The sequence below is a fragment of the Phyllobates terribilis genome, unplaced genomic scaffold, assembly GCF_046119375.1.
Source record: "Phyllobates terribilis strain yellow unplaced genomic scaffold, ASM4611937v1 Scaffold_99__1_contigs__length_5935540, whole genome shotgun sequence".
In the NCBI taxonomy this organism is placed as follows: domain Eukaryota; kingdom Metazoa; phylum Chordata; class Amphibia; order Anura; family Dendrobatidae; genus Phyllobates; species Phyllobates terribilis.
In genome coordinates this window covers 899,118-915,309 of record NW_027362859.1, presented here as the reverse complement: position 1 = coordinate 915,309, position 16,192 = coordinate 899,118, and the positions used below count along the sequence as shown (strand labels likewise).

At 43.7% G+C, this 16,192-nt stretch overlaps 1 protein-coding gene across 2 annotated transcripts; it reads right to left on the bottom strand.

Annotated features, from left to right (window-relative positions):
* Positions 1-2,821: 2,821 nt before the first annotated feature.
* LOC141198685 (uncharacterized) lies at positions 2,822-14,759 on the bottom strand. Of its 2 annotated transcripts, XM_073663087.1 has the most exons (8): positions 14,687-14,759; positions 11,364-11,484; positions 9,368-9,507; positions 9,063-9,239; positions 8,865-8,988; positions 8,684-8,781; positions 8,435-8,525; positions 2,822-5,143 (listed from the first exon to the last, which is right to left on the bottom strand). In XM_073663087.1, exons 3-8 carry the CDS (start codon positions 9,434-9,436, stop codon positions 4,068-4,070), a joined length of 1,635 nt encoding a protein of 544 aa, XP_073519188.1. In that variant the 5' UTR covers positions 9,437-9,507; positions 11,364-11,484; positions 14,687-14,759; the 3' UTR covers positions 2,822-4,067. The 2 variants fall into 2 exon arrangements, with proteins under 2 accessions (XP_073519188.1, XP_073519189.1); XM_073663088.1 differs by lacking the exon at positions 11,364-11,484 and having other exon boundaries at positions 14,687-14,748.
* Positions 14,760-16,192: the final 1,433 nt, after the last annotated feature.

Genomic DNA, 16,192 nt, shown 5'->3' with positions numbered 1-16,192 from the left:
ATATCTATACCGATATCAGATTATCTCAACATTAATTTATCGCCACTGCTTCAAAAATTGAAAACCAAAATAGATATATAGAATAAATTACATTTAACGGTGGTGGGGAGAATAAATTTATTTAAGATGATTTTGATGCCTAAGTTGTTATATATCCTGCATAATGCCCCCGTCTGGATATCTAAAAAGAGATTTAAATCCCTAAATGTAATGATTAGAGCTCTGGTATGGGGAAAGAAGCAGGCAAGAATAAAATTGGAAACTCTCCAACGACCTAAGGAGGAGGGTGGACTGGCGCTGCCGAACCCAGAGATTTATTATCTAGCAGCACAGAGTCAACACTTTAGGGGATGGTCATGTTTTGGATCTGGCGGATCTACAAAAAGAATCTTGGAATATTCCATGGGAGAAAGACAAATACTAGAGGGTTTGGAGGGAGGAGACATGAATAGAGTGGGGGGGGGGGGGAGCCTACAGTGGAACTTATATATAAAATCTGGAATATGGTAAAGAGAGTGAGAGGAATAAAGGGCCTAACTAAATTTACCCCTATATGGAATAATAATAACCTCCCAGAAATGCAAAAGATTGATGTCATGAGAGAATGGATAGATAAAGGAATTAAATACATGTATCAAATTATGGAGGGGGAAAGTGTCAAACCCTTCTCGCAGCTACAGAGTGAGTTTTCGCTGCCAAACTCAGAATGGTATCATTATAGACAGATTAATCATGCAATCAAGTCCCAAGGAACTAAAAAACGTATGATAGTGGAAACAGATCTAGTTTTGGAATATATTTGTCAGGAGGGAACAACTAGGGGAGTAATTTCGAACACGTATAGGGACTTGATGCATACCTATTTACTGGAGTTTCCAATAAGATCTAAAAGTAAATGGGAAGAAGAGATTGGTCTAATAAGGGACGACATTTGGGAAAACATACTGGAATACATACCTATACTCTCAATGAGCGAACCTGCAAGATTGTCTCATATTTATGTAATCCACAGAGTCTATAGATCTCCGCTAATTATGCATAAAATGGGACTAAGGGGCGATTCAAAATGCCCAAGATGTGGGGGAGGGGAGGCGGGCATATTCCACATGATGCGGGAATGACCTAGACTATTAAGGTTTTGGTCTGGGGTCCTTGCTGCAATTGATGGGGGGTATAGTTGCGAAGTCCCAGGAGACCCTATAACATGCTTGCTGGGTTATGTAGAAGAAATATTAGCTGACAAAAATATAAAAATAGCTATTGCTAGAATACTTTATTGTGCTAGGAAAGTTATAGCGAGAAACTGGATTGGGGCTCGTCCTCCCTCCGAGGAAGAATTTTTTAGACAAATAGGATTCACTATACAAATGGAAAGAAGAATATATGGGAAAAGAGGAAAGCACAAAACATTTGAAAAAGTATGGGAACCTTGGATACAATACAAAGGAATCTAAGAATACAGAGTCCAAACATGAATAAGGAAGTATAAACGGACATTTCAGGAATGTACCTTCGGGTTTTGTCTTTTTTATCATAACGGTCTAATAGGAGAGTTCTTTAGTGGCATGGGACTTCATTATATTTCTCTTTACCTTTTAATATAATACAACATAAGGGAAGGGTTGCTGTCGGAAAAGGGTGTGGGGGGGGAAGGGATTATAAAGGGGTTTGTGTTTCCTATTTACATTACCTTTTTGTTTAAAAAATGCGATGCTTTTGAAATTATTGTATATTTGAAATATGTTCAATAAAAACCTATTTGATTTAAAAAAAAAGGATGATGTTGCTTTATTATTTTTCTTTTATTGCAGGAGATCGTTGGCTTCAGATGGAATGGGCGTGATGGTAAGTATGGTTTAATTTAGAACAATAAAGAATTGTGTCTTTATTTCAATTAAAGGACTTTTTTCTGGGTGTTGTGTTTTTTTTAAATACTTTACTAGAAATTCATGGTGGTCATGTCTAATATTGGTGTGACCCCATAAATTTCGGGCTTAGGGCCAGCTGATAATACCAAGCTGGCCTTAACCCCTTTATTACCCAGTGAGCCACCGCACCAGGGCCCTGGATGTGTTGGGTACAGCGTCAGAAGATGGCGCTTCTATGAACGCGCCATTTTCTGGGGCGGCTGCGGACTGCAATTTGCAGCGGGGGGGGGGGCAGAAAGCTTGGGCCTCCCTGCGGTGCGGATTCCAGCCCCCAGCTGCCTAGTTGTACCTGGCTGGACACAAAAATAGGGCGAAGCCCCACGTATTTTTTTTTTTTTAATTATTTCATGAAATTCATGAAATAATTATAAAAAAAGGGCTTCCCTATATTGTTGTGTCCGGCCAGGTAAAAATAGGCAGCTGGTGGTTGGGGGCAGCCCGTTCCTGCCTGCAGCATACAAAAATAGGGCGAAGCCCCACGTCAATTTCATGAAATAATTAAAAAAAATTGATGTGGAGCTTCGCCCGATTTTTGTGTCCAGCCAGGTACAGCAGGCAGGAACGGGCTGCCCCCAACCACCAGCATCCTATGGATGCGCCATTTCTGGGGCGGCTGACGGCTGGTGTTTCTAGCCTGGGAGGGGGCCAATATTCATGGCACCCTTCCTGGGCTATTAATATCAGCCCCCAGCTGTCTGCCTAGCCTTTGCTAGCTATTAAAATAGGGGGTACCCCACGTCATTTTTTTGGGGGGTCCCCCATTTTAATAGCTAGTAAAGGCTAGGTATTCAGCTGGGGGCTGATATTAGTAGCCTGGGAAGCTCCGTGGGTATTACCCCCTTCCCAGGCTTCAAACATCTGCCCCAACCGTCTGCTTAACCTCCACTAGACTAAAATTACGGGGAACCCCACGCCAATTTTTTTTTTTAATAAATCCTTTATTTTAACACTAAATGACAAGTACAGTAATCAACACTATCACTGTCCTTCTTATATATGTGACTGACATGTTTCTATCTATCTAATCTATGTGTGATGCTCTATTCTTTCTGTTCTAAATTGTCGGGTACCGATGCTGAATTGCAGGCAGGCTTTTTTAAAGAGAGTGTCTTCTGAGCAGTTTGTCAGCTTTTGGACACCTTTGAAGGTGTTTTCTATGTATGTTTATTTGCCTGCCATTGGTTTTAACGGTGTTCGACAGTGTTCTAAGGTGTTCGACGAACAGTTCCACAAACATCCCAGTGTTCGACGAACCGAACCTGAACACTAGGGGGGTGGCTCAACACTAATTAATACATAGGAAATATCAGACACCTAGATTACTATGTAACATAGGATACCGGACTGCTGCTGAATGTCCAAGATGTAAAATGGATGCTGCGGGCCTATTACATAAGCTATGGGAATGCCGGGAGTTAGGTAAATACTGGAAAGGAGTTCTGTCTATTATAAAGAGGGTATATAAAATAGATATTCAACCAGACCCAAAAAATGCCTATTAAGTATATTAGAAGATGATATGAAATTTGACTCAATTTCAATAGGGATTTCACATATTTTATTTCAAGCTAGGACACATATTGCATCCAAATGGATTAACCCCTCACCTCCAGAAATGAGTGAACTCAAAAATAGGATAAATAATATTATCAGATTAGAAAAAGGGGTATGTAAAAAATTAAATTCAATGAATACATTTGAGAAAATATGGGGCTTTTGGTTGGATACACCTGGAATGCCACCAAGGGGGTTATTGTTGGAGAGACAATGACTTATGGGGGAGGGGGGGTATTGGCGAGGTCTAATGTTTCATTGTAATGTGTATTGGAATTCCTTAACATGTGGTATGGGTAATATAGCACACCTATATGTGTATAGGATTATAATGTTTATTACAATATTATGGTTATATAAGAAATTTCAAGAATGTGGAATGTTAATTGTAAGATATAGTAACTGCAAGTTATCAGACGGTAATGGGCAAGCTGAAAGGATATATAGGAGAGATGAATGTATGTCATCCCTATGGTATGTTATTTTATTATTGTGTGTACTGGCTTCTTGATTTGTCAAAAAGAAACCAATGAAAAAAATCTCAAATTTATTGAATTGAAAAAAAAAAGAATAGGAAAAAGGCTTCTACTCTGTGTGGGTTCTCTGGTGCTTAACCAAAGTTGATTTATAGTTAAAACATTTCCCACATTCTGAACATGAAAAAGGCTTCTCCCCTGTGTGAGTTCTCTGGTGTTTAACAAGATGTGATTTATGGTTAAAACATTTCCCACATTCTGAACATGAAAAAGGCTTCTCCCCTGTGTGAATTCTCTGGTGATTAATCAAACCTGATCTCTGGTTAAAACATTTCCCACATTCTGAGCATGAAAAAGGCTTATCCCCTGTGTGACTTCTCTGGTGTAGGATAAGATGCGATTTCTGTTTAAAACATTTCGCACATTCTGAACATGAAAAAGGCTTCTCCCCTGTGTGAGTTCTCTGGTGTTTAACAAGATGTGATTTCTGGTTAAAACATTTCCCACATTCTGAACATGAAAAAGGCTTCACCCCTGTGTGAATTCTCTGGTGATTAATCAAATCTGATCTCTGGTTAAAACATTTCCCACATTCTGAACATGAAAAAGGCTTCTCCCCTGTGTGGGTTCTCTGGTGGTTATTAAGATGTGCTTTCTGGTTGAAACATAACCCACATTCTGAACATGAAAAAGGCTTCTCTCCTGTGTGGGTTCTCTGGTGGATATTAAGACGTGCTTTCCGGTTGAAACATTTCCCACATTCTGAACATGAAAAAGGCTTCTCCCCTGTGTGAGTTCTCTGGTGTATATTAAAATCTGATTTCTGGTTAAAACATCTCCCACATATGGAACAAGAAAATCTATTGTCCGCTGTGTGTAATTTTTGATGTTTAAGAATAGACTTTGAGACGGTAAAAATATTTCCATATTCTGAACCTGAAAATGTCTTCTTTGCTTTAGGAGCAGTTCGTTTTGTAATGCTCATTTTTTTATTTTTATTTTCCTTAGTAGTCGGTAATGAATCAGAAGACAGGACATGTTTCATAGGATCAGATGACAGATCTTTGCTGTGAAGGAATGATGTTATATCTGGAGTAATGGCATTCACTTCAATTGTATCCTGTGGGATCTCAAGATCGTCAGATTTAAAAATCTCTTGTCCATCTGATCTCCTGGTACAGTCATCTGCCAAGAAAAAAAAACAATTATTAATTTTGAATAAAATATCCTTGAAATTTATATTTTTGAACATTTCTACTTAAAAGGTCTAAACACACACATCCCTGGGCTACATGCTAATCCAGGGAATGAAGAGCTATATGCTCAAGTTTAAAAATCAATTTTATTAGACACAAATCTAAAAAAATAGAGGAATATTTTTTAGATTTGTATCTAATAAAATTGATTTTTAAACTTGAGCATATATTTCTTCATTTCCCTGGACTAGCATGTAGCCCAGGGATGTGTTTGTTTAGATTGATTTAGAAGTGGTATGCAATCTTTATTTATTTTTCTATGGGATTCTTGTGTTAATTGTACTTAAAATGTCTGTAGAAATGTCAAGTTATTGACCGAATGACAGTTCACAGTCTAATGGAAAACCTCATGGGATGAACCAGTGTTCAACTGTTTGTTAATTCTGCCTCCCAAATATGGAATAAAAAGCCACCAAACAATGTTATGTAGGTGAAAATAATATCAATAAAAACTTCTACTCATCTCACAAAAAACAAGTCCCCACTCAGGTCCATCATCTGTCAGTGGAAAAACAGAGGTTTCCACATTATTAGTGTCTCAAAGGCTCTTGAAAAGCAACATGGCTTCCATAAACCAATCCAGCAATATCCGCTCTCCCAAAGTCAGATCTCCCCCTCACTTCTGAGACTTGCAGTGTGCCCAAAACACACTCAGCATCCATGTATTTGCCATTACTATAGTGAGAAGAACCCACTTAATTGATGGTGTATGTCTCCTGGAGCACAATCTGGGCACTATGTGTTGGGTAATAAAATGGCAAATGTACAATTTTCACTCTCTAACATCCACTGCGTGCTAATTTCCGGAAAGTGACTGTGGAGTCAAAGTAGTCACTTCTCCTATAGATTATTTCACTGAGGGTTATACTTTCCAAAAAGGAGTCACTTTATGGGAATTTCTACTGCTCTGGTTTTCTGCCATTTTGTTATATTAGGGCTTCTGTAAATGGTGGGTCCCATCTCCTCTGGGATCTGTTCCTGCGACGTCCGCTTTTCTCACCAGGAACAGCCTTATTCATCCTGCAGGCGGCGCTGGTGATGGAGACGTCAGAACCAGAAGCTCTGCGAGGAGCAGGCTCTGTCCAGCCACTAAGATTAGGGTTGCTGGGACCTGTAGTACCATCCAGTCTGGCAGTATGGGTGTGTGTGCTGTCCAGCTGGAGTAATCTGCTCCCTGCTTCAGCCAACTGGAGAGCACCGCACCCTACTAAAGCTGGAAGCATATTGCCGGAAGCTGCCAGATACAGCCTTGTCCTCCTCTGGTTCAGTCCTCTGTGCTCAGCTCCCAGCTTGTGTATTTGTTTCCTGTTGTGATCCCGACCCATTTACAGACTACTTTTGTGTCTTCTGATTTTGTATTTTCTCTGCCCTCCTGGTTCTCACCCGGCTACCTGACTATTCTTCTTCCCATCTCACTCCACAGAACAGCAGGTAACACCGTGGCCCAAGCCTAGGGTCTCTGTTTAAGTCCAGATCCATGTAGAGGTGTTAAAGGGTGATGAGCAAAGTAATTTTTGAAATCTATAAACGGGGTAGATAAGGTAAGCCTATTCGTGGTAGCCATCTCTTGAGCTTCCAGGTGACCATGAACAGCACCCCAAATACATTGTGTCTGAGAACTATTCCAGCAAAATCTGCATTCCTAATAGCTAAATGGCGCTTCTTCCCTTCTTAACCTCCCATGTGCCCAGACAGTAGTGTACAACCGTATATAGGGGATTGTCAGATTCAAGAGAAGTTGGAAAATAATTTGTAAGGTCCATTTGTTTCCTTTTATCCTTTTTGAAGAATTCCAAAGTTATCACCACATAAAGTGACACACATCAGATTTGAAAAATGGGGCCTAATTAGGAACAGAAAACTGGCTGCAGGAAGGGGTTAAGTCAGAGGATTACTGAAGTCAAAAATTTTGTCTACAGACAATAAAACATCTACTGAAATGATCAAACTCAACAGTCTCCATCAGTAAGTAGTGAGTAACTAGTGGTGAAACCTCTCTGTGGTAATTAGAGTATGGGGCTCGGTGGCTCTTGGCAATCTAAACTATCGTAAGAACCAATATTTTCTGTCAGATGAGTTTCAAGAAGAAATATTAGACATTTAAAGTGAACTTTTTATAATACTGCAGAGCTGAGGAGTCTTAAATTTAGATCTCTGGCATTTGGAAGAGGCAATGGAGATCTTTTTGAAAGACTACCAGGGAGTTACAGACTCACATAAGTGGGGTATGCTGATCTCACCACAATGAAACTATCATACAGAATGAACTTGCGAAAAAAAGAAAGAATATAAAAACATGTAACATCCCCAACAACAAAGTATGTATGAGGGGAGAAATCCAGCACTAAACTGGAGTTGCACTCATTTATGGTGGACCATTTGGCGCAAACAAGCCGGAACCCCGAACACGAACCTGAATTTGAAATGCCGAACAAATTCGCTCAATACTATTTATGATGTGGAGTGGATCCATGAAACCAGGGCTCGAGCCATGCCAACACATCACCTGCAGGCGTGAATAAATGTATATTACAGCCATCACCCAGGTACAGCTTAGCGATATATCATGGCACAGGTGTAATTTTTTTACGTAGTTTATCGCAATCCTGTTTGAAGTTAGTTGGTTTAAAAAGAAATTGAAAAGTCAGGATAAAGGGAAACTGTCGTTATTGGACAGAAATTCACACTTGGACCTCACTGGACATTTAATGTTATCGATCAAAAAAGCGAAGTTTGGCCAAAAAGACTGGACCTGGTCTTGTAGGGACCATATGAGCACATTCAGCAGCACAGAAGGGAGAGAAGGTGGATTCATCCAATAAGATATCAGCGATCTAGGAAGCCAGCAGCATCATTACCCTCCGCTTTCTCTTACACGCTCATCATAATATTTTTCTTCAAGTGATTTTCTAATTTGTCAGCACATTCTACGTATGCTGTCATTTGGCTTTGTAGTTTACAGATCTGGGCAGGTAACAGTCAGCGTCTCCTAATCCCAGGGTGTAGGTGGATCCTCCAGGTTGTAAGTTCTATAGAAAAGGGCTTTCACAATTACACAAAGTAATTTGAATATTTTCGGACGGAGGAGAATGTTGTGATCTAGCGGCAAAATGGTGATCACACGATTGTGATACAGCTGGACTACACCACCGATAAAGCAGCCACAGCCGGTGACTGAGAAGAATCTGTGACTTCTCTGCATTTAGTGGTTACTACTCACCTGGGTAGTCATATGTAGGAATCTCCTCTTTACACCGCTCATCAACCCTCACATATGTCTCTGTAGTATTAATATGGGTCAGATCTTCACCCTGAAACAAATATTGTAAAAGTCACAGACAGATGGAGAAGTCCCATTACACAAGTATAAAACATATAATACTGGTGGATAAAACAAAACTAAAGACATGACCTTTACAGCCATCTACACATTATAGGAGAAATCTCATGACGCCTTCTCTCCATCTACCTGATGATCCTGAGGATCATTGGGATGTTCTTGTTTACAGTCCTGTGGAAGAAGACGACGGGGACATCTCTCTGGTGTTGTCCTCTTACTGGATAGATCTGGAGGAAACACATACAGGGACTGAATTCATTCTTTACATACAGATAATTATAGGCCGTGTGTATTTAGCCCTGTCTATTACCTGGTGATGTGAGGGGCTGGGGAACCTCCATCATGATGTCCTTGTACGGATCTTTGTGTCCTTCTAAATACTCCCACTCCTCCATGGAGAAATAGACGGCGACATCCTGACACCTTATAGGAACCTGAAACATACAATGATACCGTCACCCCCCCGATCCCTTCATAGCGTTACTGTATAATGTCCCAGCAGTGTCACCTCTCCAGTCAGCAGCTCAATCATCTTGTAGGCGAGTTCTAGGATCTTCTGGTCATTGATGTCCTCATGTATCAGGAGGTGAGGTGGAGGCCCCGTGATTGGGCTCAGGGGTCTTCCCCATCCCTCAGACACAGGGTCCTGACAGCGCCCACTAGAGGTCTTCACTACTGTGTAATCCTGTTATGGAGAGGCACATTAATAAATCTCACTACAGACATTTCCAGAGTCCTCACCTCTCCAGTTCTGTCCATCTGTTATTCCCATAGATAAGAACGATGTAATGTGACGTCATAAGAATCTCTCACCTCTCCAGTAAGCCGGAAGAGGATCTCTAGGGTAAGGTGTAATATCCTCTCCACCATCTTGTCCATCATTTTCCTGGATAAATCAGTACAATTTTCTTATATAGACGATCTTCACTGAGAGGATCCGGTATTTTAGAGATCTGAATGAGGAAAAGATAAGCTGATGGATAAGACCATTTTTCTGCAAACGATGATGCGAAATCCAAAATGTACCACGAGTACCCTTCATCCCTAAATCTGGTGTTCAGTTCTATGGTCTGTATATTAAAAATCTGTGACATTCGAGCAGTACCTTCTCAACCGTAAAAATTGGCCCTTGGGTTTTCCTCTTTTTATGGGGATGGGGGTGGTGGTTATCCCATTTCAATAGTTTATTAGTGTTTGAAAGTTTATGGTAGATGAGTGTCCCTAGGGTCCCATTATAATCCTTCTTGATCAGTACATACAGGAAAAGCAACTGGTAATAATTGGTGTTAGTCTGCTCCTTTAAACAAAATGTACTTTTCAGGTTATATCCTCAGTACCCTCACTTTTCTTCCCTTCTTTTGAGGCCCACACAGTCAGACTCTACCGGCCCTTCTCCTTGCGAGTGGTGGTTGTGTATCGCCCTCCGGGCCACTCCCGTCAGTTTGTGGATCACTTTGCCACTTGGCTTCCAAACTTTCTATCCTATGACATCCCCACCCTCATCATGGGAGACTTTAACATCCCAATAGGCGATTCTCTCTCCCTATCTGCCGCTCATCTTTTATCGCTGACTTCCTCCTTCGAGCTTTCACAGCTTACTAATTCTCCTACACATGAAGATGGAAATACTCTTTGACCTGATCTTCGCCCGGCTCTGTTCAATACATGACTTTACTAACTCTCCTCTTCCGCTCTCTGACCGTCTTTCATTCTCTGTCAAGAACTGTCACCCTGCTCAAGACACACCCACTTTCCACACTTATAGAAATATACATGCCATTAACACCCAGAAATTTATGAAATCGTTGCAATCATAATTGGCCCCAATCTCCTCCCTCTCATGCCCTGACTCTGCACTGAAGCATTATGACGAAACATTGCAATGCGCCCTGGATGAAGGCGCAGCTCCTACACAGAGAACAACTCGGCACAGACGGCGACAACCTTGGAACACGCTGCAAACACGTTTTCTTCAGCGGTGCGCCAGGTGTGCCGAACGGCTGTGGACAAAATCTAATCTGACCAAAGATTTCCTCCATTATAAATTTATGCTTAAAACCTATAACTCCGCCCTTCACCTCTCCAAACAAACCTACTTTAACAACCTCATCATCTCATGGTCCAATAATCCTAAACACCTGTCTGACACTTTTCACTCTCTTCTTAATCAAATAGCACAGGCGCCAACCACCAACTTCAGCACTGACGATCTGGCCAATTATTTCAAAGAAAAAATTGACCGTATCCGACAGGAAATTTTCTCTCAATCTCCAAATGTTATGCATGCTCCTCCCTCCCACACTGCATCTTGCTCATTTTCTGACTTCGAACCAGTCACAGAAGAAGTGACAAGACTCCTTGCTTCCTCTCGCTCTACCACCTGCACCAGTGACCCTATTCCCTCATATCTCCTTCAGTCCCTTTCTCCAGCTGTCACCACTCACTTAACTAAAATATTCAAGTTCTACCTCTCATCTTGTATTTTTCTCTCCTTTTTTAAACACGCCAGCATACATCCATTACTTAAAAAAAACATCCCTTGACCAGAACTGTGCTGCTAACTACAGACCTGTTTCCAATCTTCCCTTTATCTCTAAACTCCTGGAACGACTGGTCCACTCCTGTCTAATCCACTATCTCTCAGATAACTCCCTTCTTGACCCTTTACAATCTGGTTTCCGCTCTTTACATTCTAGTGAAACTGCACTCACTAAAGTTTCTAATGATCTACTAACAGCCAAATCTAATGGTCACTACTCCCTGCTGATTCTCCTGGATCTCTCTGCAGCATTCGACACTGTGGATCTACCTCTCTGACCGCTCCTTCACTCTGTCTTTTGCTGGCTCCTCTTCTTCTCCCCTTCCCCTTATCGTCGGGGTTCCTCAAGGATCAGTACTAGAGGCCCTTCTTTTCTTCTTATATACCGCTCCTATTGGACAAACAATCAGCAGATTCGGTTTTCAGTACCATCTCTATGCTGATGACACCCAATTACACACCTCTTCTCCGGACATCACCCCTGCATTATTACAAAATACCAGTGATTGTCTTTCCGCTGTCTCTAACACTATGTCCTCCCTCTATCTAAAATTTAATCTGTCAAAAACTGAACTACTCGTATTTCCTCCCTCCACTAACCTACCTATGCCCGATATTGCCATTTCTGTTTGTGACTCCATCATTACTCGCCAGCAACATGCCCGCTGTCTTGGGGCCATGCTTGATTCAGATCTTTCCTTCACTCCTCACATCAAATCACTCGCTCGCTCGTGTCATCTACAGCTGAAAAACATCTCTAGAATCAGAACTTTTCTTACCTTTGAGTCGGTAAAAACTCTTCCTGTAGCTCTTATTCATTCTCGTCTGGACTATTGCAACTCTTTACTTATCGGTCTCCCTCTTTCTAAACTTTCCCCTCTCCAATCCGTCCAGAACGCAGCTGTCAGGGTCATATTCCTCACCAACCGACACAACGATGCCTCTTCCCTGTGCCAGTCATTGCACTGATTGCCCATCCAGTAAAGAGTTCAATATAAACTTATCGCTCTTACCCACAAAGCTCTTGATGATTCAGCACCGCCCTACATCACCTCCCTCGTCTCAGTCTACCACCCTACCCGTGCCCTCCGTTCTGCTAATGACTTAAAACTAAAATCCTCCGTAATCCGAACCTCTCACTCCTGTCTCCCAAGATTTCTCGCATGCTGCACCAATTCTTTGGAATGCCCTACTCAGGACAATTCGATTAATTCTCAATACCCACAGTTTTAAGCGTACCGTAAAAACCCATTTCTTTAGACTGGCCTATCACCTCAACGCACTTATCTAACTGTCCCAGTTGGCCCATATTAAAATTTTCTTCAAAATCATGTTCATACCATCCATGCACTGAATAGCCTCTGTCTCTACTGTACACATATTGGCTGGCGACCAGTTCATGTGGTGTTATATACTTACCCTATTTAGTATATTATGGCAGTATTATACAATATATGTACATTTTACCTATTGTGTCTTCCCTATTTCCTTACAGACCGTAAGCTTGCGAGCAGGGCCCTCACTCCTTTTAATATCCGAGTTATGCTTATTCTCTAAAGTCTGTATTGTCTGTATAAGTTCCCTCTAAAATTGTAAAGTGCTGTGGAATATGTTGTCGCTATAAAAATAAAAATTATTATTACAATAAATTCAGATGTAAATCTAAGGCCCACTCTATTGATGTTGAGTTCCCCGACAAATTAAAAAGATTGTTCAATCGTCCCTGACCAGATGATAAAAATGTAGTAACTATATTTGTACCATATCCCAATATATGGATGCCATCACTTATGATCATCCGTGAATATTGTGTTTGCCTCCCACCAGCCCAGGAATAGGTTAGCATACTAGGGGGCACAGCGTCTCCCCATCGCAGTACCCCAGAGCTGGTGGAAGTACTTCCTGTCAATAAGAAAGAAGTTATGAGTAAGACTGAATTTTAGAAGATCCTCCATGAAGTCATTATGTCTGCTACACTCTATTGATCTCGATTTCAAGAAACGTCTTGCTCCTCTGATACCATCCTCATGCAGTATATTACTGTACAAAGCCTCGATATCTAGTAAGGCCTGATCCCCTACATGCAAGTATACATGCTCGAGAGTCTACATGTAGGGGAGAAGGCAAAGGGAAAAACATTTTCCAGAGGGATTATTCCAACTGCAGGACCTCAGGCGCTACTGGGGGAACATTATACTGTGTGGGGGCATAATACATACTGCATAAGGGGCATAATGGGAGCATTACACTGTGTGGGGGCATCATACATCCTGCATAAGGGGCATAATGGGGGCATTACACTGTGGGGGCATCATACATCCTGTATAAGGGGCATAATGGGGGCATTACACTGTGTGGGGGCATCATACATACTGCATAAGGGGCATAATGGGGGCATTACACTGTGGGGGGGCATCATACATACTGCATAAGGGGCATAATGGGGGCATTACACTGTGGGGGGCATCATACATCCGGCATAAGGGGCATAATGGGGGCATTACACTGTGTGGGGGGCATCATACATCCTGTATAAGGGGCATAATGGGGGCATTACACTGTGTGGGGGCATCATACATCCTGCATAAGGAGCATAATGGGGGCATTACACTGTGTGGGGGCATCATACATCCTGCATAAGGGGCATAATGGAGGCATTACACTGTGTGGGGGCATCATACATACTACATAAGGGGCATAATGGGGGCATTACACTGTGTGGGGGCATCATACATACTGCATAAGGGGCATAATGGAGGCATTACACTGTGTGGGGGCATCATACATACAGCATAAGGGGCATAATGGAGGCATTACACTGTGTGGGGGCATCATACATCCTGCATAAGGGGCATAATAGAGGCATTACACTGTGTGGGGGCATCATACATCCTGCATAAGGGGCATAATGGGGGCATTACACTGTGGGGGGCATCATACATCCTGCATAAGGGGCATAATGGGGGCATTACACTGTGTGGGGGCATCATACATCCTGTATAAGGGGCATAATGGGGGCATTACACTGTGTGGGGGCATCATACATACTGCATAAGGGGCATAATGGGGGCATTACACTGTGTGGGGGCTTCATACATACTGCATAAGGGGCATAATGGGGGCATTACACTGTGTGGGGGCATCATACATCCTGCATAAGGGGCATAATGGGGGCATTACACTGTGGGGGCATCATACATCCTGCATAAGAGGCATAATGGGGGCATTACACTGTGTGGGGGGCATCATACATCCTGCATAAGGGGCATAATGGGGGCATTACACTGTGTGGGGGCATCATATATCCTGCATAAGGGGCATAATGGGGGCATTACACTGTGTGGGGGCATCATACATCCTGCATAAGGGGCATAATGGGGGCATTACACTGTGGGAGCAGTAAAGGGGTCCTGTACTATGAGAACAATACGTTTCCTCCCTTCCTGTCTCCATAGTTAGGTCGTATGTATCTATTACAGGAAACAGAACAAAAACCTTATGATTCTTATAAAGGGGCAACACAAGACCCCAAAAGAGTCCCCGTGCTGAAGGGGTTAATGCCCCCTGCGCCCAGTAATGGGGTCTCCACATACCTCCACCTGCAGAGCCGCCACCACATATATGGCTGCTCTGTGCGTACAGGAGCTGTGATGAGGTCACAGGAGGGGAGGAGTCAGGGGTCACATGATCAGGGGCCTCAGTGGATGCAGGACTCTGCTGTGCTGGTTGTCATGGTGCTGGATGAGCTGAAGTTTATGTGTGGGGTCAGGAGGGGTTTACAGTGTGGATGTAGCAGAGCCGCGTGTGTACGAGGTGTACGGAGCAGAGCCGCGTTTGTACGAGGTGTACGGAGCGGAGCCGTGTGTGTACGAGGTGTAAGGAGCGGAGCCGTGTGTGTACGAGGCGTACGGAGCAGAGCCGTGTGTGTACGAGGCATACGGAGCGGAGCCGCGTGTGTACGAGGCGTACGGAGCGGAGCCGCGTGTGTGCGAGGCGTACGGAGCAGAGCCGCGTGTGTACGAGGCGTACGGAGCGGAGCCGTGTGTGTACGAGGTGTACGGAGCGGAGCCGTGTGTGTACGAGGTGTACGGAGCGGAGCCGCGTGTGTACGAGGTGTACGGAGCGGAGCCGCGTGTATACGAGGTATACGGAGCGGAGCCGCGTGTGTACGAGGTGTACGGAGCGGAGCCGCGCGTGTACGAGGGGTACGGAGCGGAGCCGCGTGTGTAGAGGTGTACGGAGCGGAGCCGCGTGTTTACGAGGTGTACGGAGCGGAGCCGCGTGTGTACGAGGTGTACGGAGCGGAGCCGCGTGTGTACGAGGTGTACGAAGCGGAGCCGCGTGTGTACGAGGTGTATGGAGCTGAGCCGTGTGTGTATGGAGCCATGTGTGTACGAGGTGTACGGAGCGGAGCCGCGTGTGTACGAGGTGTACGAAGCGGAGCCGCGTGTGTACGAGGTGTATGGAGCTGAGCCGTGTGTGTATGGAGCCATGTGTGTACGAGGTGTACGGAGCAGAGCCGTGTGTGTACGAGGTGTACGGAGCGGAGCCGAGCGTGTGCAAGGCGTACGGAGAAGAGCCGCGTGTGTACGAGGCGTACGGAGCGGAGCAGCGTGTGTACGAGAAGTACGGAGCGGAGCAGCGTGTGTAAGAGGCGTATGGAGCGGAGCAGCGTGTGTACGAGGTGTACGGAGCAGAGCCGTGTGTGTACGAGGCGTACGGAGTGCAGCAGCGCGTATAAGAGGTGTGCGGAGCCGTGTGTGTACGAGGCGTACGGAGCGGAGCAGCGCGTTTACAAGGCGTACCGAGCAGAGCAGCATGTGTACGAGGCGTACCGAGCTGAGCCGCGTGTGTATGAGGCGTACGGAGAGGAGCCGCACGTATAAGAGGCGTATGGAGCAGAGCCATGTGTGTTTGGCAGTTCTCGCCAGGGCTGTGGAGTCAGAGTTGAAGTTGGTAAAAAATGGACGGACTCCGACTCCTAAAATATATAATAAATTGGGTACAGTAGTTCAATGCAGTTTGTGGGGAATATTTTTTCATAAGAATTTGGGAAAGTTATGAAATGTCCTATAAATGTCTGTCCTATTCCTGATCTA